The sequence below is a fragment of the Nomascus leucogenys genome, chromosome 15, assembly GCF_006542625.1.
Source record: "Nomascus leucogenys isolate Asia chromosome 15, Asia_NLE_v1, whole genome shotgun sequence".
Classification (NCBI taxonomy): domain Eukaryota; kingdom Metazoa; phylum Chordata; class Mammalia; order Primates; family Hylobatidae; genus Nomascus; species Nomascus leucogenys.
The window spans coordinates 50,173,665-50,198,270 of NC_044395.1; the positions used below are offsets into that span (position 1 = coordinate 50,173,665).

General features: G+C 39.7%; 1 protein-coding gene across 2 annotated transcripts in view; it reads right to left on the reverse strand.

Annotated features, from left to right (window-relative positions):
• CCDC81 (coiled-coil domain containing 81) overlaps positions 1 to 24,606 on the reverse strand; it is a 50,541-nt gene that overhangs the window by 20,669 nt on the left and 5,266 nt on the right. For both annotated transcript variants that reach the window (XM_030829701.1, XM_003254559.3), the window contains exons 2-7: positions 17,528 to 17,589; positions 15,973 to 16,129; positions 10,792 to 11,048; positions 7,852 to 7,931; positions 5,519 to 5,640; positions 2,421 to 2,544 (exon numbers count right to left, since the gene is read on the reverse strand). In XM_030829701.1, the coding sequence (XP_030685561.1) occupies positions 2,421 to 2,544; positions 5,519 to 5,640; positions 7,852 to 7,931; positions 10,792 to 11,048; positions 15,973 to 16,129; positions 17,528 to 17,589 (802 nt within the window). The remainder of the gene's footprint in view (positions 1 to 2,420; positions 2,545 to 5,518; positions 5,641 to 7,851; positions 7,932 to 10,791; positions 11,049 to 15,972; positions 16,130 to 17,527; positions 17,590 to 24,606) is intronic.

A 24,606-nucleotide genomic window follows, 5' to 3' on the forward strand; every position in this document is an offset into this window, starting at 1 on the left:
AAAAAGTAAAGCTCCCAGTTGAAAAAGGACACAGGATTCAAGCAGGAAAATTGTAAAAGAACTACAAATGGCTAAGAAACGAGATAAAAATAAATGTAGGCCAGGTGTGGTGGCTCACGCCTGTAATCCCAGTACTTTGAGAGACCGAAGTGGGAGGATTGCTTGAGGCCAGGAGTTCTAGACCAGCCTACACAACATACTAAGACCCCATCTCTACAAAAAAAAAAAAAAAAATCAAAAAATTAGCTGGTGTGGTGGTGCACAGCTATAGTCCCAGCTACTCAGGGTCTGAGGCAGGAAAATCACTTGAGCCCAGCAGGTTGAGGCTGCAGTGAGCCATGATCATGCCACTGTTCTTTAGCCTTGGTGACAGAGTGAGATGCTGTCTCAAAAACAAAACAAAACCCACTAGAAATCAAACGAACACAGGTTAAAAACAATAATGAAATACCATAATTTCACTTTGCTAAGGTATTAGCAAAGCTGTAGAAAATATAGCAGTCTCTCATATTACTGTTGCTGAGAGGATAATTTGCTACAACCATGAAGAAGATAATTGGAAATGTGTATCAAAGGCATGAAAATGGACTCACCTCTTATCTCTGAAATTTAACTTTAAAGTTTTTATCCTATGGAATATCCAGATGTATGCATGGAATTATGTTTAATTATATTTTCACAACATTATTTATAGTACTTAAAAACTGGAAGCCATCTAAATATCCAATAGGAGATTGGTTAAACAAAAGGTTTAATCTTTCATTAAGATGATATGCAATTATTTGTTAAGGTTTTAGAATATTTAATGTCATGGGGAAATCATCACTTATTAAATGTAACAAAAATCCATATAATATCAAATTTTATTTAAAAACTGTGTATATTCCAAGTGTAAGTATCTGTATATATTGTATATGCATTGAAATAAACGACATACACCATAAGGTTAATATAAAGTTTCCTCTATGTAGAGGGATTATGGGTGAATTTTTGTAACTCTTGCTTTTTTGGTTTTCTCAAAATTTCTATGATAAACGTGTTGTTTTAGTAATCCGCACAAAAAATATTTTTTGGTTAACTTCTTTTTTTTTTTTTTTTGAGACAGAGTCTTGCTCTGTCACCCAGGCTAGAGAACAGTGGCACAATCTCGGCTCACTGCAAGCTCCGCCTCCCAGGTTCACGCCATTCTCCTGCCTCAGCTTCCCAAGTAGCTGAGATTACAGGTGCTCGCCACCACGCCTGGGCAATTTTTTTTATTTTTAATAGAGACGGTGTTTCACCATGTTAGCCAGGATAGTCTTGATATCCTGACCTCGTGATCCACCTGCCTCAGCCTCCCAAAGTGCTGGGATTACAGGTGTGAGCCACCGTGCCTGGGCTATTTTTTGGTTAACTTCTACAGGAAACAAACATTTTTGAGTCAACTTCTATAGGAAACCTTTACCAACCACTTCCAACAATTACTCTGTCCTTTTGCAGCCTCTGTACTTTTGTTATCTTCATCGCATGCACTTTTTTTTAATTTCAGTCTTCCTGCAAGACTAAGTTTTATAAAAGCAGGTTTATACATCTGTAGCTCTGAATCTTCGGTGCCTAGAATAGTACCTGGCACATGGTGGTGCTCAATGTTTGTTGTATTGAATTAAATTCCCAAGGACTATACATCTAATTCTCAATTATCTTTCATAACAGTGATATTATCCAAAACAAGCATTCCTAGAGTTTTTAACATGACTTTAGTAATCCACAAAGTACATAAATTGCACATATGATAGCTGATAAATTTTGACACATTAATAAATTAAAGGTTGGCAGCACAATGCAAAGTATATAGTTAGGTGCTCAGTAAACACTTAATGAATGAGCATGGTTGAGTATGGTTGACTGATTTGAGGTCTTAAAAGAGAGAAGGATAAAATATTTTAGAAATCTTTGGACATACCATCACAAGAAGAAAACGACCATGATAAATTGTAATATACTCATTCATTCAAGTAATGTTTATTGAGAACTAATGGAGTGCTGGCTATGTTTGGCAAAACTACTTTCCAGTTTGATGTAAATATAACACTGTGTCACATCATAATATCCAAGCACTCGGAAAACAGGAAAGTTTTGTAGATTTGGGAAGCCCAAATCTACAGAAAAAGTTGGATGATCCCAACTCTGTGCTATTTTGTTTCTGCCTGTGTCATAACATCTATTCCACTGAATCGTAATTTATCCCTCTGCATATGTCTGGCTTTCCCACTAGATGGTGAACCTTGGTCACCTTTATTATTCCCATCATGTTGCATATAGAAAGCTCTAAAGAACACTGGATAAATGAATTAATGAACAATTACAGTTCCCTGCATCAAGCAATGACTCAAAAATATATTTAGTAAAGTACAACAGAAAAAAAAAAGTCAATGCATTACCTTTCAGGGGTCATAATCTTCCCACCACTCTCACTTCGGTCAAACTTTTCCAGCAAGCTGACATTTGTCACTTTGGCAGGGAACAAAGCTTGTCTATCTCGAAGTCTTTTGGGTGATGAGATATCTGTAGAACAAAGAATGAATGAAAACGAGTCTCCTTTCAACTCTCAAACCACTAACTGTGTAGTTTTTACCAAGGGAAATTTTCATATAAGATATACTCTCTTATCTTTAAATAATCACCCGTTGCTCTACTGTGGTATAAAAAAATGTTTTTTGCTGTATATTTACAAAGAAAGCATGGTGCTAAGCATTTAGAGGACAAAAAGAGGCAAGTAACATAAATGCAGAAAGTGGGCTGGATATAACACAACCAGGAGACATGTTAGTTTAGTTAACATTTCTTATGAAAAATGAACAGTGGTAGTTTTACAACTTTGATATCTGTAGATTTAGACATTTTGCCTGTAAAGATCTTTCAATAGATATAGTTGAAGAGAAAAATAAGATATAAACAAAAAAGTGAGAGCTCCCATTTGGAGGTCATCTTATGTGCTAACAGTGCTAAGTGCTTTATAATATACATTTAATAAATAACAACTTAGGACAGTGATGCAAAATGTATAAGTCACAAATAAGTGTTGCAGACTTTTTCTTTTTTTTTTTTTTTGAGATGGAGTCTTACTTTGTCGCCCAGGCTGGAGTGCAGTAACCCAATCTCAGCTCATTGCAACTTCTGCCTCCCAGGTTCAAGCAATTCTCCCACCTCAGCCTCCCGAGTAGCTAGGATGACAGGTGCACGCCACTACTCCCAGCTAACTTTTTTTTTTTTTTGGTAGTAGTAGAGATGGGGTTTCGCCATGTTGGCCAGGCTGGCTTCGAACTCCTGACCTCAGGTGATCCACCCACCTCGGCCTCCCAAAGTGCTGGGATTACAGGCGTGAGCCACCATGCCCAGCCAAATGTTGTAGTCTTTAAGGATCTGATATGTTCAGAGGAGAGAAGCCACTTCAGAATTCAGTGATAAGTTTTCATGGAGGATGTGAGATATGAAAAGTGTACTAAAAGGTGAGTAGGATGGAGATAGACTGAAAGAAAAGGAAGGACAATTCAGGCTGCAGGAAAAAAAAATGAAAAAAATGAACAAAAGGATGAAGTTGGGGAAGGGCAGGCATGTTAGAAGAGCATGAATAGGCCAAGCATAGTGGCTCACGCCTGTAATCCCAGCACTTTGGGAGGCCAAGGTGGCCAGATCGTTTGAGCTCAGGAGTTCAAAACCAGCCTAGGCAACATGGCGAAACCCTGTCTCTACAAAAAGTACGAAAATTAGCCAGGCATGGTGGCGCACACCTGTGGTCATAGCTACTCAGGAAGCTGAGGTAGGAGGATCACCTGAGCCCAGGAGGTTGAGGCTGCAGTGAGCCAAGACAGTGCACTCCACCCTGGGTGAACAGAGCAAGACCCCACCTCAAAGAAAAAAAAAAGAAGAACATGAATAGATAATTTTGCCCAAAAAAGGGGTCTGTGTAGGGCACAGTGGGAGATGAGACTAGAGAAATAAAAGCATATGAATATTAGGCTAAAAGTTGATATGCAATCCTGTAGGCCACACATAGAAAACAGACATCCACAAGCCAATGTTCACCCATTGGTAAGTTTTGTTTGGCCTAATTAGCATTTTTTGTTTCAATATCAACAAAAGTCGTCAGCATTTAACAACCAATAGATTTTACATTAAAGTCAGGATCTCTGCTTCTTTTGAAAAATCAGAAGATTGTGCTCACTTTGGTAGCATATATAGTAAAATTGGAAAAATTAGAAGATTTGATACCACTTGGGCCACATTTCCTCAAAGCAACAATCTGCTAGAGGAACAGTCCTCAAAGTGTGGCCTGGCAAGCCATACTTTTTGGGGTCCCTAGGACCCTTTCAAAATGTCTGTGGCTGCGTGTGGTGGCTCCCGCCTGTAATCGTAGCACTCTGGGAGGCCAAGGCAGGCGGATCACCTGAAGTCAGGAGTTTGAGACCAGCCTGGCCAATATGGTGAAACCCCATCTCTACTAAAAATACAAAGATTAGCTGGGCGTGGTGGCATGCGCCTGCAGTCCCACCTACTTGTGGGGAGGCTGATGCAGGAGAATAGCTTGGACGCAGGAGAATCGCTTGAACCCAGGAGGCGGAGGTTGCAGTGAGCCCAGATTGTGCCACTGAACTCCAGCCTGAGTGACGGAGCGAGACTGCGTCTCAAAAAGAAAATAAAAAGTCTTTGGTTAAAAAAAACAAAAAATCTTTGGAGTCCTAAGATTTTCTTCATTTGCTTCCACCAAAACAACCTATCACAACAGATTAGATGCAGACATAGGTATGAGAATCCAGCTTTCTTCTACAGACATCAAAGTGATAAAACTGCCACTCTTTGTTTTTCGTAAGAAATATTAACTAAGCTAACATGTCTCCAACCCACTTATATCCAGACCACTTCCTGCATTTGCGTTACCTTCCTGGTCCCTATAGTCATCTGAGTTTTGGCCCCTTTGAGCAATGGGGAGCCAGCAAAGAGATGATGATCTAAGAGCCTGAGAGTCATAGGATCTAAAGCTCATAAAGTAAGTAAGCTCATAAGTAAGGTCAGATGCAGGATTCAAGGAACAGAACTTATTTGTTAGAAATAATATAGTGATTATTTGTGGCTGGGTGCAGTGGTTCACGCCTGTAATCCCAGCACTTTGGATGGCCTAGGTGGGCGGATCACTTCAGCTCAGGAGTTCGAGACCAGCCTGGCCAATGTGGTGAAACCCCATCTATACAAAAAAATAAAGAAATTAGCCAGGCATGGTGGCACATGACAGTAATCTCAGCTACTCGGGAGGCTGAGGCAGGAGAGTCGCTTGAACCTGGGAGGTGAAGTTGCAGTGAGCTGAGATTATGCCACTGCACTACAGCCTGGGCAACAGTGAGACTCCATCTCAAAAAAAACAGTAATAATAATAATATAGTGATTATTTGTAAATTTAACTTTATTTACCTTGGGCTAAGCAATATGGCTGGGCTCATAGCAGTAAAGAGTGACAGATTGTACCCAGAAATCATTGGCCTACCTCTGGTGCCTTCTTCTTTGTCTGACTGGTCTTTTAACTTGCACTTCCTTTCTCTATTCTCTCCACATTCTTCTGCAAGGGTCTCCATAGGCAGTTTGTTTTCCATCTCCTTGAGCTCAATCCTAGGAATGAGCCAACATGTTTTTCTGCTGCACTGAACCTGAACAGGTAACTGTGTGAACTCTCAAGTTTTGGAAGCAACCCAGCCAGCTGGCTGATTCTGAAATAAGCCCACTTTCTTCAAGGGGTGAGTGCTCTGATGTGCTGAGTACATATCATAGATTAATTTTCTCCAAGGCTTTCTGGAAGCTGACCAAGGCCTTCCCCTCTATACCATAGTTTCAAACCAGCTAGCATATAGAGAAATTGCCTTTAAGTCCTTTATTTAGGTTATTGGTTTTTGTTTCAATTCGAATTTTTATATCCTAGTTCTTTAACTAGATGCTATGGGGTGATATAGTGGAAAAAAGGTTGTTGGATAGCTTGAAGGCAAAGATTCATAGCCTGGTAGAGTATGCCCCAAAATAACCATTTTTCTCCTCCCTCCTTTGCCACTTCGCTTCATCATTCTCTCCCCAGGCAAAAGTGAAGGACTTGCAAAGCTACAGTTTGCAGCGGGGAGGAAGGGTGATGTTCAGTTGGTGTGCGTAGTTGTAGAATTTCTTTGGCCTCAGGTATGGACTACTAGGTTGGAGTAGGGAGTGGGGGTGGGGGTACCTTCAGTCAATTCAGGGGCCAAATGTCACATAAATAAAACACCAACAATTGTTTTGAGTATTTAAGTCCCCGTGTCCATTTCTAGGCCCTTGACTTGATGGAGCCTCCGTCTCTGTTCTTTGACCCACTACAATTATTTCCCTCCTGGAGTGCCTAAGCCAAAATATGTCAAAGGAACAGCCACATTTGCCTTCCAAAACATTCAAAATAAAATTCTTTTCAATCCACTGATTTATTTGTAGTGAGTAAGGCAATATGGTGCAATGGAAAGAACACTGGACCAGGAGCCATGGTCTTATTTCTATAAGCTTGGCCGCTTATTAGTTGCATGGCCATTTCATGTGCAAGATGAGACAGTTGGAAAACAACCTCTAAGGCTTACTCTGGACTTCACACTGAATGTTCTGAGGTATGTGTCATACAGCTCTTCCAGGAGGGGGTTGTTCCAAAGCAACAAACAAGAGAATGTCACACTCAAAACATCTCAGAAATTCTCATACTTTTATACTTTACTCATACTTCCTAAAGTAATAATGCTTTAGGAAGCTAGTTGTTATTCCCCAAACTTCCTCCACCTGAAATGTACAGTGGTTAATGGCACAGCAATTAAGATTATTAACATAATTAAGGGCACACAATGAATAAGTGATGGCCAAACTGGAAATAAAACTAAAGTCTCCTGACTCCTACTCCAGTGTTCTCAATACTGCACCATGTTGCTTCATTCATGTAAAAGAAAAAAATTAAAATTAATTTTGTATCATGATAAAATGGAGAATTATAATACGTAAGTCACATGGCTGTCGTGAAGATTAAATACAGTAATATGCAACCACCAGTAACAACCACTGTGCTCATGGAGTAAAGCTGTTTCCTTATTCTAACTTATCTGCTTAACCCGTTTAGTGGTAAAAATCCAAGCTCAGATAGGAAATGGGCTGAACTGAAGGAAGAAGAAGCAGCTAGGGCAGAAGAAGTGGTACAAAATAGAGGAAAGCTCAGCAGGTGAGAAGAGTTTTACTAATACTGCAGGGACTAAGGTTAATGGAAGGTAGTACCAGAATTTCCAGGAGCCAAGGGTAGTTTTAAAAAAGAGTAAATGGGCCAGGCGTAGTGGCTTATGCCTGTAATCTCAGCACTTTGGGAGGCCGAGGCGGATGGATCACTTGAGACCAGGAGTTCGAGACCAGCCTGGCCAATATGGTGAACCCTCATCTCTACTAAAAGTACAAAAATTAGGCAGGTGTGGTGGCGTGTGCCTGTTAATCTCAGCTACTCGAAAGGCTGAGGCAGGAGAGAATTGCTTGAACCCAGGAGACTGAGGTTGCAGTGAGCAGAGATCATGCCACTGCACTCCAGCCTGGGTGACAGAGCAAGACTCCGTCTCGGTGAGGGGGGATAAAAAAGAATAAACGTCCATTATTATTTAACTTAACTACAGAAAGTGTATGCAAAAAACTCTTCTTTGTTGGTGCATTTAGAGAGAGAGAGACAAACAGAGATAATACATTAAAAGGAACATGAGCTACAAAACATTGAGAAACACTGCCCAATGAGATCAGCAGATCAGCAAGGAGTGCTAGTGCCTAGAGGAACCCGTGAAGCAAAGCACTCACCTTGGAAATGCAAGCACACTGCTGGGCCACTTCCTCAAGGCCTCTCTGCTAGACAACACCGAGTCCACAGTGCCAGGCCTCTAGAGGACAGTGACAGAGCAAGGTTACATCTAGGCTGCGGTCCAGGACTCAGACAAATTAAAAACTGCAGGCTGTCTCATAGGCAAGGCTACCACAATACTTTTCTTGTTGTTGTTTATGTTTAGCGCTTGTAAGTCCAGAGCTTGAAAATCCAATGAGGAATAATCTCATTCATCAGAGCAATCACCCTGGGTAGCTGCACCGCAATTCTTTTGGTGTTGCCTTTTCTCAAACCATTTCCTTTTAGGGAATTGCCTTCAGAGTTGACAGATTCTTTTAGATGTCTTTAAGAAGATAGCAGACTTTGTAAAAATATATGGAAAGTGAGCAAGCTGTCTAATTCCACTCTTGACTCAAATAACTAAAATTAGGCAATTAAGAGAAAAGCTTTCGAGTCAGGTGGGCTCATCTTCAAATCCCCACACTGCTAACAGGTATGTGGCCTTAGGCACTAGGTTTCTGGGGATAATAAAAGGATCTAATAGCACTTCCATGAGGTCCTCTATGTAAGTAGCTAGCACATAGTAAATACTGAACAAATGACTATTTTAATTATCATGTAACTATAAACATAATAGTCACATTGTCACATTTTTACTGTAGAATAATATATAAAATTATTATTTTTGCATGAATGCTATTGCTTACAAAAGCCCTTTGAAGGGAATTCCCAAAAAGAAGTATAGAAAATATTTCTAATAAAAGCAGTATTACTGAAATAAGCACACAGCTTTCCAAGGGGACTACTCTACAAGACAGTTTTAAGTTACGGGTCATTTGGGAATAAATTCTCACTCACACCACTTTACAGCAGTTTTCCAGAATGTGTCTTACAGAGCTAAATGAGATATTGGATTAACCTAGAATTCCATGATTAAATACATTCAGACAGTTAAACTGACTGCTTTCCAGCCAGACTTCTCAGCCCCTTTAACATGCTGATGTGCTCTGTCCCTCTGTCCATGAGGGTGATCGATTCAATCAGCAGTTTTCAGTCAGCTTTGACCTCCAAACCCTTTTTTCATAGAGTATCTTTCAGGACTAGTTCTTTTGGAAAACGTTCTGTAAAAGATGTGCTTTAGAGTTCAGCAGGTCAAGGAAAATGCTATCTTCTCTTTTAAACACATATTGAAGCTACAAAGTTTGGCAGAATCCCTGAGGGTTAGAGATGAGCTAGCCACTTTGGCCTTGCTTATGGACTTGCAAATCTTGCCTTGTGTTTTCATGGAAAAGCAAGGGTTTTTCCTGCATGTGTTTCCCACTTTCCACACACAGGGTTGGCAATGCTCTTAGCAATCCTGTATGAAACCAGATTGTGTAGAAAACACCAGGAGTTTCATTATGCACGACTCCATTTCCTAAATCCCTATCACAAAGCTTCATAAAAGGAGAAATGGGTAGACTGAGATTATATGAATAGCCTTTTCATTAAAAAAAAATCAGAATTTGGCTTTATGGGATATAGGATTATATAACATTCCATAAGAATTCAATTCATTCATGTCTACTTTGTTGGTTTCCAGAGGAGTACCTGAGGCACGCTAAGTATTCAGTAAGTCCAGTAGATTGACTATTTCATTTGTTTAAACTCTGCTGTATCCAACTTAGCATGAAGGTCACACCAGCTACTTAATGGTTGACAATAATGATGCCAATTAGGAAATTTCTTCTACAACATGGCAAATTAAAAGCTAAAGATTCAAAAACTCCATGACTCAAACTAAATTTTGTTATAGAACTTTCATTAAAAAAAATAGTAGAACCAACATTAAAAAATAAAATAGTAGAACCAGCAAAAACTGAGTGGTTAGGAAGTCTGGGCTTGAATTCCAGTTCTAGTTCACCTCGGGATTCCCACATAGCCTCTCTGAGCCCCTACTTTTCTCACTTGTAAAATTAGGATGATAGGGCCGGGCGCGGTGGCTCATGCCTATAATCCCAGCACTTTGGGAGGCTGAGGCGGGCGGATCACGAGGTCAGAAGATCGAGACCATCCTGGCTAACACAGTGAAACCCCGTCTCTACTAAAAATACAAAAAATTAGCCGGGCGAGGTGTCGGGTGCCTGTGGTCCCAGCTACTCGGGAGGCTGAGGCAGGAGAATGGCGTGAGCCCCGGGGGGCGGAGCCTGCAGTGAGCCGAGATTGTGCCACTGCACTCCAGCCTGGGCGACAGCGAGACTCTGTCTCAAAAAAAAAAAAAAAAAAAAAAAAATTAGGATGATAATAATGCTGCTTGTATAATATTTTGGGGCTCAAATGAAATAATACATGTGGAAAAAGTTTTTAAACTATAGGCCGGGCACGGAGGCTCATGCCTGTAATCTCAGCACTTTGGGAGGTCAGGGAAGGCAGATCACTTGAAACCAGGGGTTCGAGACCAGCCTGGCCAACATGGTGAAACTTTGTCTCTACTAAAAATACAAAAATTAGCTGGGCATGGTGTCACGTGCCTGTAATTCCAGGTACTTGAGAGGCTGAGGCAGGAGAATCACTCAAACCCGGGATGTGGAGGTTGCAGTGAGCCAATATCGTGCCACTGCACTTCAGCCTGGGTGACGGAGTGAGACTCTGTCTCAAAAAACAAACAAAAAACCTATAAGGTACTATAAAATGTTCAGAATTCTAAGAGTTTCCATTACTATTTATATCCCTCAGTTGACTTTGACTGTTAATGTTCCTTTGCGTTCCTAATCTTTTTTGTCAAAGAGTTAATCAAGTATAAACAAGCACATCCATGTACTTCAGGTAACTATCACTCAAAATATGTCAACCTTCATTTTTCTTAATTACAACACACCTATAGATGAGTCAGAACCACAATTAGGAGAAGACTTAGGAGAAGGAAAATATTAATTTACATTTGCTAGGGCCTTTGCCAAAGCCCCACTTCCATCCATGGTACAAAGGAAGTCTTTATAAAACCTCATCTTCACTTTGCTGTCTCTGATCATGAGGACTCCAATTCCTTTGAATGTAAACTCCACATTTTGTTTCATGGAAATGGATTGCGATAAAAAAAGCAATGTCTCCTTCACACATCCTTCCACCACATCTCTGTTAAATGGACCCTCCAGGGATATCATGACAAAATTAAGTGGAACAATTGGGATATCACCTAGAGGAGAAAAGACAGTTGGGGTGGGAGAAAGAAAGTGGTGATTACGATAAGGACATATCATACACACTCACAAATAATTATCTGATTCTCAATACCCTAAAATAGAATCTTCTGGATGAAGCCTTTAGTTGTACCCAATGTAATATTATTACTACAGACAATTAAGTAGTTACTAACATATTAATCAGCACAATTTTCTCTAAAAGTATAAGATTCAGTGCTCAAAATAAGAACAATTAGCTTTCTAAATAACACTGTAGACAAGCTTTTGATTTTCTCTAGGACACATATAATAACTAACTGATTCTCTTCCTCGGAGAGTTTCCTAAAGTTTTCATCCCCCTTATCTTTTAGGACATACTGCAGCAATATTTGCTGATATGGTTTGGATCCGCATCCCCACCCAAATCTCATGTTGAATTGTATTCCCCAGTGTTGGAGGTGGGGCCTATTGGGAGGTGATTGGATCATGGGGGTGGATCCTTCATGTATGGTTTAACACCATCCCCCTGGGTGCTGTCCTCATGATAATGAGTGAGCTATCATGAAATCTGGTTGTTTGAAAGTGTGGAGCACCTCCCTCCATCTTCCCTCTTACTCCTGCTCCAGACTTGTAAGACATGACTGCTTCCCCTTCGCCTTCTGCTATGATTGTAAGTTTCCTGAGGCCTCCCCAGCCATACTTCTGTACAGCCTGTGGAACCATGGGCCAATTAAACCTCTTTTCTTTATAAATTACCCAGTCTCAGGTATTTCTTTATAGCAGTGCAAGAATGAACTGACACATTTGCCTATCTCCTCCAGTTATCATGCCATTTTTACATGATTACAATAACCTACAAGTGTTAAATATTTTGAAAAGATACCCATCTTCACTAGAAGTTATCATTTAAATGAAATAGGGTCTTATTACAAGGGTATCAGACTAAATGACTCACAGAAAGCTTTTCCTCTCTAATGAGCCCATATATGACATTACAAAGGAATACGATTATATCTAGCTTGAAGGAAGCACAGGGTCTATCCAACTAGAGCAGATGTAGGAGCAATATATGGTTCACGAGTCAGAAAAAGGGTAAATAGCAAAGAGGATCAAGATGACAAAGCCAAAGAGAGACAACAACAAGGTCCACTGATAAACAGGACATAGAGAAGATGAGAATATTCTAAACATTCACTCAGTAAGCATGAGTTATATCCTTTCAAGTGTCCACCACTGCTAAATGATGAAAATTAACAAGACCTGAGCTTCACTGCATCAGCCGGCCATCTCCTGCACAATTTAACAGTAATTCTAACCACCTCCCTGCATTTTTAAAAAAATACACATTTCTTAAAAAGAAGGCTGTCTTGCCTGCCTCTGGATTTTCCCCTCCCATTTGCCCACTGCCTCTCTGCAATCTGTCTTTCAGACCACTCATCTGAGTTAGGACACTATTATCTCATAGATTGTCAAGTCAATAGATACTTTGACTCCTTGGTCCCCTTTGCTGGCTTCCCTCCTTTTCTACATCTTATAAGATACTGAGGTTTGTTTATTTGTTTTATGGATTTTGTCCTTGTTTATCTCTTCTGCTGAGTGTATATTCTCTCCTAAGTAAAAGTCCAAATCTTGATCTCTAGTCTCCACTCTTCTCCTAAGCTCTGGAATCACCTCTACCTAAATATCCCCACATGTATCTCAAATTCAGCATGTGCAAAAGCAAATTCACTATTTTATCCACCACCGAAATTCACCCTTCCCCTTCATTCTCTATAAAGGTAATTGATAACATGAGCATCCATCTGTTCTCCAACCAAGAAATCTGAGTCATACTAAATGCCTTTCTTCCTCTTCCTACCCACCACTCTCAACTTAAGCCCTACCAGTTCTACATCTGAAATGTCTCATGAGTAATGTGTCATGAGTAGATACCCTCATTTCCCCTCCTGATGATCACTGTCTTCATTCAGGCTTTTGCTGCATTTTACCAAACTACTGTAACTGAGAGTATCTTTCTAAACTAATCCTATCTGTACAGATAATTCCCTGCTCAAAAATTTTCAGTGGCTCCTCAGTGCCTACAGGATGGATTCTAAAGTCCGATCACACCATACAAGGCCCCTCACAATTGGCCCCTACCTACCATTTTAATCTTATCTTCCTCTGCCTGCCTCCACAATCATATGCCTCAGCCATACGGAAGTGCCCATTACTTCCTTAACAGGCTTCATTCCATATTCTTGACTTGTTCATATTGTTCCTGAAATACCTTCCAACAGATTCTCTGCTCACAGAGTCCTATCATCCTTTAAGACCTCTTCACATGTCATCTTCCTAAAGCAGAGTTAGGCATGCTCTCCTCTGGGCATCATAGCATTTGATCCAGTTCTGATCAACTCAGCTTTCATAGCACTTAATCATGTTTCATCTTTTTTTTTCTTTTTTTTTTTTTTTTGAGATGGAGTCTCACTCTGTCACCAGGCTGGAGTGCAGTGGTGCAATCTCAGCTCATTGCAACCTCCGCCTCCTGAGCTCAAGCAATTCTCCTGCCTCAGCCTCCTGAGTAGCTGGGAGTACAGGCATGCGCCACCACGCCCAGCTAGATTTTTGTATTTTTAGTAGAGATGGGGTTTCACCATGTTGGCCAGGATGCTCTCAATCTCTTGACTTTGTGATCCGCCTGCCTCAGCCTCCGAAAGTGCTGGGATTACAGGCGTGAGCCATCGCACCCAACCCATTTCTTATATATTAATTATCTATGCTAGATTTAAAAGAACTATGTCTTACTAATATTTAAAAACCATTATAAAATGTTTGATTAGTTACTGATATGGTCTGGATTTGTGTGCCTGCCCAGATCTCCTGTCTAATTGGAAGAGGGGCCTGGTGGGAGGTGATTGGGTCATGGGAGTGAATTTCACCCTTGCTGTTCTCATGATAGTGAGTGAGTTCTCATGAGATCTGATGGTTTAAAAGTGTGTGGTGCCTCCCCATTTCACGCTGTCTCTCTCTCCTGCTCCACCATGGTAAGATGTGCTTGCTTCCCCTTTGCCTTCTGCCATGATTGCAAGTTTACTGAGGCCTCTTAGCCGTGCTTCCTGTTAAGCCTACAGAACTATGAGTCAATTAAGCCTCTTTTCTTCATAAATTACCCAGTCTTAGGTAGTTATTTATAACAGTGTGAGAACAGACTAATACAGTTACCTAGTTAATTAATGATGAAGAATCATAACCCCAAAGCTAAACTGTAGACAGAAATTTTTCTTTGGGGGTTTTAAATTTTTATTATTTCCTTATTTATCTTATTATTATTATTATTTTGCAGCCTTCAACTCCTGGGCTGAAGTGATCCTCTTGCCTCAGCCTCCCAAGTAGTTGGGACTGCTGGTGTGAACCATCATGCCCATCTAATTTTTTTTAAATAATTTTTTGTAGAGGCAGGAGCTTGCTATGTTGCCAAGGCTGGTCTTGAACTTCTGGCCTCAAGTGATCCTCCCTCCTTAGCCTCCAAAATTCTAGGATTACAGGCATGTGCCACCATGCCCAGCCTAGAATTATTATTTTGAACTAATTCAGTCATATATGTCTAATTCTGAAATTGCCTCACCCAGTAAGAAATATAATTTTAGATCTAAACTACTTTTTTGGACTACAGTACAAGATCCAAGATAGAAAATGAGCTTTAATTCTAATGCACAGATGTTTTTGCAAAAATGTTAGCTTTATTTTCATTTTCTTTGATAGGTTTTTGATGACATAGGATATATTTCTTCTGACATAAAACTCTAGGTATTTCTTTTTGTTCCCATGAAAGGGGAAAACAAAGAAAAAAGAAAAAAAACTCTAGGTAAAAATAGCTGAAAAGTTCATCAAGCCCATCACACTGAATATATACCTAAGAAATTCTAAGTATGGTTTGTTGACATTTGTTTTTCTAATATAACTTTCTTTTGAAAGTAGAAAGTTACTCAAGTGACTCTGAAAATTAACTTTCAGGAACATTAACTTAGAGGACAGTTTCAGCCTTTTCACCTGTTGCCATCGGAGATAGATCGTCTCCATTTATCCAGGTGTGAGTCTGATGTGGGGGGCGGGGACAATCAGGAAGGTCAAAAGGAACACAGCCAGGAATCAGGAAGTATGCACCCAAAGGCCGCTAAGTAACCAAGGGAGGTGTTACGAAGCCCACACACTAAAGCTGGATGGAAGCGGTCTGTGGCAGGGATTATGCCTATTTTGTTTACCACTATATCTCAAGCACCTGGAACAAGGTCTGACACATAGTTGGCTCTCAATAAATATTTGAGGAAGAAGGAAGGAAGGAAGGAAGGAAGGAAGGAAGGAAGGAAGGAAGGAAGCAAGCAAGCAAGCAGGGAGGGAGGGAGGGAGGAAGCAGGGAGGGAGGGAGGAAGCAGGGAGGGAGGGAGGTGGGTTGGCTTTAGGGTATAAGAAAGGTATATAAGGTATGCATTAAGTCTTTATGGAAGTATTCAACTTCTAACTTTTAAATTTTAATGATTTGGATTATACATATGATAGAAAGACAGTTATCTTTTTGACAGCTGATACTGACTGTAGTTCTCCCAACCAGAGATCCTAATTAACTTTCTCTTCTTTATAACCACTTTTAATTTCTTAGGAGCTGAAATAAAGGGCTTACAGCTCTGTGGTGTGGCTTTTACATAAATTTTCCTTTACATTACATCAGGTTTTTTCACTCCTTCCTCTTAGGTTACTGGGGTTTAAAATGGCCTTCAGGAAGACTCTATTATTTTTCCACTTTGGCCCCTCCCTCTGCCAAAAGCACCTTGTGAAAAGTGAGTTCCTCGAATCAGAAGGTAAGACAGCAGCACTGGCTACGCTTTGCCCTTTCATTTTTTTTTTTTATCCCCAGGACAGTAACCTTCTGGGAAAATCCTACATAGCAGAATTATTTACCAGGAGTGTATACTTTGTTTTGTTTGAGTCCATGGATCTGCACTAGCTTCTCCGCCATGATAAACACAGGCCTCTGGATTAAGATAAATTTGTTGTTTCCCACCTCGAGCTTTTGTCTTATGAAAGTGAAAGTTCCAAATCCTGGAATCTGAACCCCCTGAAAGGAAAAAAAAAAAACAGAATTCATTGAAGGAGTGAAGAAAAAATAATCCTTAATATTATTATCTAAAAAACATGAAGAGAAGTAAGCTTAGGCATTAAAAATTCAGTGATCTCTAGGACTCTTCAGAGCTATAGCATTTTATAATTCTAAGTTTTCAAATAAGCTGAGTATAAAATGTAATACATTGGTCCATGATGATTTGCAGACATCAGATCGCTCATCTCTGTATCATCAAAAGGCTAAGAAAATTGGTGTGAATGCCATAGCATCTTTTAATCTTTAACCCAGATTACTCCTGACCTAAATTGTGTGACATTTTAAATTTTAATCATCTGCCATTAGAGGAATTTAAGAGGGCATGAGAATCTCTGCCTTCTCATTCCTACTTTTAGATTTTATGTCTGCCACAGCAGACAACCAGCATCCAAATCATATGCTGCAATGTAGTGATCCTGGCTGATGAGTAGAAGCAAATGTTTTTGGCTCTCATACTGGGTTGCTGTCTCCCTGGAGATATCATACATCAAGGACTACAAACTCAAATGCCTACAGGAGCCAAAAAAGAAAGCAAGACAGTGAAAGTAGCCAGCCAGGGAATGTGATGGCTATGGACTGCACACCCCGTCTAAAGGGAAGAGCACATCTTGAGCTCCAAATGTGTCACCATGTAGCAATGGAAGACTAGTGTTGTTAGATCTGCTGATTTTTCAATGAAAGGGAGGGAAAAAATCCAAAACATTATATAATTTCTCCCAAGTTTAAGTGCTGATAACAAATTCAAATTCTCAAACAAAACAAAATAAATTTGAAGTATGAATTCTGCCCAAGGGCTCTCATAGTAGGACCTCTGAATGGGGTATAAAAGTTCCACAACTTCCCAGCTTCCCCCAAGCTCATCCCCAAATCTCCATCCAGTTCTATGGCATCTAAACCCAAGACTTAACAGGAGGGAACAGTCCAGCCCTAGGCAAAGTTTCTCATTTTGGCAAGTCTTCTATTTCAATTAAAATCCATTCCCTGCAAGGAGGCAAGACAAGAAGCGTTATATCCTTCTACAGCTATGCCAGGAGCTATCAGATCACAGACAAACAGAACTCATCTAGTTTCCTTACACACACCCAGCTGATCAGCACTACACTCTGTAACACTAGAAAAGCAGAACTTACAAATTCATTACCTAAAAATAAAATTCATGTTTGTTAAATCTATTACCCACAAGTCCGAAGCATGAGCATCATAAAATCATAGGACTGAAAGTTAAATGGGATGGCTCTAAAGTCTACTGCCCTGCTCCCAGCAACATTATGCAAGACTATGGAGGAAAGATCCTTTAGATGCCTACATTAAAATTAATAAATAAATTTAATTTATTAATAAATTAATAAATCTTACCTTGTGCAGGGTTAACTGCCGTCCCACAAATTCTGATACATTCCCCCAGATAATAGAGACTTCTGAAATTCAAAAGTAACCAGAAATTATTTAATTTATATGAGCACCCATGTGATAGTATCTTAGTGCTAATAAATAAAAATGTAAATATGAAATGCGGAAGCAAATGACATTAATTCCTGATTAATTTAGAATTAACAAAAAACAAGGCCATTCCCAAAAGTTAATTTTCTTGGTAACTAAGGCTTACTCCCTTTAAGTTCGGAAGATGTGATTTAAAATAATAATAATAATACATTTTTAAAGAAAATATTTCTACAGCAAAGGGAACTCTGTCACATCCTTTTCTTTATTCTATAAAGAGAGTTAATCAAGTATAACCCAGCCTTTTCTTAATGACCCATTCAGCAACCCTTTATCGGGTGTCTACTCTGTGCCATCTGATTAATAAGAACGTTCATTCTCACACCACTCCATAACACATGAATAAGGCAAAAGGCCACTAAGGCATGAAAGGCTGTTGTGTGTACATTAACTTTTCCTACACTTCTATTTTTGCTAAATCCTCAAATCTGCTTTATATTCTCATTTTTCACTGCTAAGCTACCAGCTGTCACTTGCGCTACTAGTACTCTGTGGGCTCCTGGACCAGTCATAATTCATTGCTTCTTATCTACTGTGTTCTGGAAATAACAAATACTATGTCTAAAATAATTTTTTTTTTTTTTTTGAGACAGGGTATCACTCTGTCGCCCAGGGTGGAGTGCAGTGGCGCAATCTCGGCTCACTGCAACCTCCGCCTCCCGGGTTCAAACGAGTCTCCTGCCTCAGCCTCCTGAGTAGCTGAGATTACAGGCGCCAGCCACCATGCCTGGCTAATTGTACTTTTAGTAGAGAGTAGAGACGGGGTTTCGCCACGTTGGCCAAGCTGGTCTCCAACTCCTGACCTCAGGTGATCCACCCGCCTCGGCCTCCCAAAGTGCTGGGATTACAGGCATGAGCCACCATGCCCAGCCTATAATAATAATTTTTAAAAACATACTTTTGAATAGGACAAGAAGCTTTACTTTGAATTAATGCATACTCTTTGCACTATCAATTTTGACTGATTGGAGGGAAGCCTTCCAAGTTTATCTTCTTGTTCTGAGCTGTGTTCCAAACAACTGTGGTAGAAAAATAGGTAGTTGCCAATAACTAAAGTGTTAATGTATGATATGAACCTATACTGTAGTATGACTAATATGTCGAAGTCTAGAAAATTATATCTGTGTTAACATCACCCTTCCAGACCTAATCATGTGTTTATCCAAGATACTTTCCAGTTAAGAACTCTTGGCAAATCAAGAGTGTTACATTTTAATTCTCAAAATAAAAAATCAAGAACAGTGACATTAACCAACTTGTCATTTAGGGACACAGATGCAGCTGGTGACAAAAGTCCAATCCTTTTTCCACTTTGGAAACTGCTTGTTTTATTGGTTTATTGGTTTATCTTTTTTCTAACAATTTAAACCACTAACTAAAGCACGGAGAGTGAAATCTTTTAATTCTGGTATATCAGAGTTATAAATATTTTTATTAATAGGCCAGGAAAGGGGCAGCTTTGGTGGAGGAGAAGTAGCAATGACTATTATGAATATCTGGGAACAAGTTTGGTGATGAAAACTCACTCACCCATTAATAAAATTAGGGCTGCATGCTACAATGAGCACGAGGGCCAAGATTCTGCCCCTCATTAATCACTTTCTATAATCAGGCATTTCTCCTACTCTGCCCACCCTACCTTGTTCCCCACTCCTCCCCACCCCCACAGCCCATAGAATTCTACTATAAGCTGCTAAGAACTAAGAACCAGTTCTAACTGTATACCGAATTAAAATTTTCATCATGACCAAAAATTTCATTAATTCACGAATGCAAAATCTCAGTATCCAGATGTACACAGAGAACTTTCAAAGTTATTAAGACAAAATTGTTAAATTTATGACTCTAAAAGTCTTTTGCCTCTAAAAGCTTGTATTTTAGGAAAACAACTACACTGAAGATGATATGATTTCATTAGAGCCAGGAGAAAGTGTATAGTTTTCAACCAAATCCCAGTGAAAAGACTCAGCTAGTTTAATTGAAAAGTTGAAGATTTTGTCTTTCTTCATTTGGATGATATATTCAAGCCCACTGTACTGTTTTATTCCATAAAGCCTAAGAGACAACATTATATAAGAGCAGAACTAATTATTGTAAACTAAAATTTGCTATTTCTCATTGAAGAGAAAGGAAATTATGCATATCATTTGCCTTAGGAGGCTTTAGGCCCCTGCAATTCAATTGGAATAGATTTGGAAAGCTTACAGACTGTAATTTCTGAATTTGACTTTTTCTGACATCCCAAAGAGTCAGAGAGGATATCATTAAGTCTCAAAATGAAAAATATCAAGTCTAAAAAGCAAATTGAAGGATATACTAGTTTCATATTTTAAGGGAAGCCAGGGTTCTTACTTATTTCAATCAAACACTGAAATGCCAAGAATCACTCTTATAAAGAACTAATCCCTAGACATATACTCTATATTCAGTTCAAGCTTCATTTGGCTTTAAATTCTTAACATTCCATGCACTCAAAACCATATGTTTAAACACAGTGCCAAGTAACAGCAATACTGTCTCTTATATATGATCATTATAAAAAAAAAAACCTACATGCCTGCTCTGTAAATTATACAATACTATATGCTTGAAAAAGAGATTAATGTCAAAAAACAGATATGTTTCCTGATGTTATAAAACTTATCTTCTAAAATTAAAATACTGATATATGGAATAGTATAGCAGAATAGTAAAGCATGATTTGAACAAAGAAACATATTCCCAGAGCATAATGCAATGGAAACGGCAGTGTGCTGCGTGGAAGACCCACAGCCTTCCTGCCTCCATGGACTCAAGTTTTACCCAGTTCACATCTGTAAAATGATGACAGGGCCTTCTAAGCACTATAATTACATAATATTAAACTTTGCTAAAACATACAGAAGCAGCAGGAATATACAATGATGAATATATACACTGATGAAAGTTAATTTATGTGTTTTGCTGAGTTTGAAGTTTATTTTCATCCTTGTTGCAATAGATCATTTGTGAAAGTTAATAAATAGTAGTTTGACATTGACTTCAGCCCTTGCTGAAGTCACCAGTGGTCTCTTTGTCAATACGTTCAATAAACGTATTTAATTCTGAGCCCTCAGCCCTGTCTGACACTATTGATCACTCCCTCCCTGTTTAAGCACCTCTCCTTTTGGCTTTTATACTACTACTCTCATTTGAGTTTTCTCCTAACTGTCTGGCCATTTCTTCGGTCTCCCTTGCAGGCTTATCCTCCTCCATCCAACCATTAAATGGTAGGGTTTTTCAAGGTACAGTCCTAGGCTGCTTCTCTTTTCACTTTATACTCTCTGCTTCAGCAGTCACACCCACACTCAGAATGATTCCCAAATGTTTATTTGCCGACCCAGACTCCTTCCCACCCCCTCTTTGAGATTCTGGACCCGTTTATCCAACTGCCTACTTACATATCACACAAAGGCCCTTCAACTTGCCCAAAACCACAATCTTTCTTCCCTTAAATCTTGTCTTTTATCCAGGATTTCAGTCTCAGTGAATGGCACCACTATCTGTTCAGTTATATGAGCCAGGAACTCAGAAGTCATCCTTGAGACTTCTCTTATCCCTCACCCCTAACATCCAGTCCATCACCATAATCTGTAGATTTTACCTCCAAGTTGCCCCTCATTCATTGCATTCCTCTCCATTTCTACTATTACCAGTTTTAGACCAAGCTACCATCTGTTCTCACCAAGACTATTGCTATAGGTATTCTTGACCCTCCTATTCATTCCCCACATGGCAACCAGAGTAATCTTTTCCAAATATAAACTGATCATGTCATTCAACTTCTCCTTGACCTCCAGCTTAAAACACTTAATGGCTTCCCATCAGGCTTAACATAAAGGTCAACATCCTTAATATGACTTACAAGGCCCTGCATTACTTGACCCCTTCCTTTCTCTCTAGCCTACTTTAGAATACACTCCCTCCCCACATCTACAGAGCAGCCAATCAACTGTCTTTCAGTTGCTCTATCACATCATACTCTCACCATAAGTTTTTGCCCCTGTCATTCCCTTTGCCAAAATCATTTTCAACTCACTTCCACTCTCTACCTCTCTGATCCATTTCATCTACTTAATTCCAACTCATTCTTCACAACTCAGCTCAAAGCATCCCTTCTTTAGCCATTCTTGGCACACACCCCCATCCTTACTCTCCATTAAATATTCTCATTTGACTTCCATTTCTTGGTGCTGTATGTAAGGAAGTCACCACTCCATCCTAACAACTAAAAAGTTGACCAGACTGAAAAATCAACAACTCTTCTTGGATCCATAAGATGAGGGGGGACACAGGGCAAACTGCTGCCCCTAAAATTGGAGAGACAGAAAGGCAAATACCAGGAGGAATGGCTTCCTGAAACAGACTCACATGCAGAAACAGCATCAAGAACCAATGCTGGGTAAGAAAACTCAAAGTGTAATTGACAAATTTCTGGAGGCTCAGTGTGGACAACACCAAGAGTTAAAACCTCCAGGGGGACCCAGTCATGGAGGGAGGGTCCCCACATATTTTAAGGTTTATTTCCCAGAGCTCAACCAGATTCCCACAGCCAAATATCCAGGTAAATATAAGAGAAAAATCTCCTTGTGCTTCTGGTGGGGGGAAGGAAAAAATACCATTTTTAAACATGCCAGAGTACTCTGTTGTTCTTAATGGCCTGCCCACAGAAGAAAAGTTCACCAGAGCCTAACATGCTGGTATATTATCAGAGCCTAACTGACCTGAGAGAAGGGAAATGACCAACTCCAGTCCACTTTAGCCATTCTGTCCTACCTAAGGAGAAAGGAAAAATCTGAGAAACATTTGTAAAGTTCACAGTCCAGAGGCACAGGCTCACTAAAAGACTGAGACCTGATCATAGGACTATATAATGCTTTCCCGCCCCCCACACTGTACCCCTACATTACTAAAGGCCTATTTATAGCAGTTACTTTTACCCAGTACATCACTTCCAGCTATCAAGAAAAAATTACAAGGCATACTAAAAGGCAAAACACACAATATGAAGAGACAGAACAACCATCAGAGCCAGACAGGCAGGGATGTTGGAACTATCACACTGGCAATTTAAAACAACTATGGCTAATATGCTAAGGGCTCTAATGGATATAGTAGACGGCATGCAAGAACAGATGGGCTACATAACAGAGAGACTGAAATCCTAAGAAAGAACCAAAAATAAATGCTAGCAACTAAAAACACTGTAACGGAGCCCTCAGAAATGATGCCGCATAGCTACAACTATCTGATCTTTGACAAAGCTGACAAAAACAAGAAATGGGGAAAGGATTCCCTATTTAATAAATGGTGCTGGGAAAACTGGCTAGCCATATGTAGAAAGCTGAAACTGGATCCCTTCCTTACACCTTATACAAAAATTAATTCAAGATGGATTAAAGACTTATATGTTAGACCTAAAACCATTAAAATCCTACAAGAAAACCTAGGCAATACCATTCAGGACATAGGCGTGGGCAAGGACTTCATGTCTAAAACATCAAAAGCAATGGCAACAAAAGCCAAAATCGACAAATGGGATCTCATTAAACTAAAGAGCTTCTGCACAGCAAAAGAAACTATCATCAGAATGAACAGGCAACCTACAGAATGGGAGAAAATTTTTGCAACCTACTCATCTGACAAAGGGCTAATATCCAGAATCTATAATGAACTCAAACAAATTTACAAGAAAAAAACAAACAACCCCATCAAAAAGTGGGCAGAGGACATGAACAGACACTTCTCAAAAGAAGACATTTATGCAGCCAGAAAACACATGAAGAAATGCTCATCATCACTGGCCATCAGAGAAATGCAAATCAAAACCACAGTGAGATACCATCTCACACCAGTTAGAATGGCCATCATTAAAAAATCAGGAAACAACAGGTGCTGGAGAGGATGTGGAGAAATAGGAACACTTTGACACTGTTGGTGGGACTGTAAACTAGTTCAACCATTGTGGAAGTCAGTGTGGCGATTCCTCAGGGATCTCGAACTAGAAATACCATTTGACCCAGCCATCCCATTACTGGGTATATACCCAAAGGACTATAAATCATGCTGCTATAAAGACACATGCACACGTATGTTTATTGCGGCACTATTCACAATAGCAAAGAGTTGGAACCAACCCAAATGTCCAACAATGATAGACTGGATTAAGAAAATGTGGCACATATACACCATGGAATACTATGCAGCCATAAAAAATGATGAGTTCGTGTCCTTTGTAGGGACATGGATGAAACTGGAAAACATCATTCTCAGTAAACTATCGCAAGGACAAAAAACCAAACACCGCATGTTCTCACTCATAGGTGGGAATTGAACAATGAGAACTCATGGACACAGGAAGGGGAACATCACACTCCGGGGACTGTTGTGGGGTGGGGGGAGGGGGGAGGGACAGCATTAGGAGATACACCTAATGCTAAATGACGAGTTAATGAGTGCAGGAAATCAACATGGCACATGGATACATATGTAACAAACCTGCACATTGTGCACATGTACCCTAAAACCCTAAAGTATAATAAAAAAATAAATAAATAAATAAATAAAAATAAAAACACTGTAACAGAAATGAAGAATGCCTTTGATAGGCTTACTAGTGGACTGGACATGACTTAGTAAAGAATCTCTGAGCTTGAAGATGTGACAAGGAAACTTCAAAAGGAAAGTGAACAACGACTGGAAAAAAAAAAACCCCAGAATATCCAAGGATTGTGAGGCAACTACAGAAGGTGTGTACCCATAATGGGAATACCAGGAGAAGAGGGAGAAATAATAGAGGAAATACTTGAAACAATTACTGAGAATTTCCCTCTAATGTCAGACATGAAACCACAGATCCAGGAAGCTCAAATAACACCAAGCTGGATAAATACCCAAAAAAAGACACCTGGGAATAT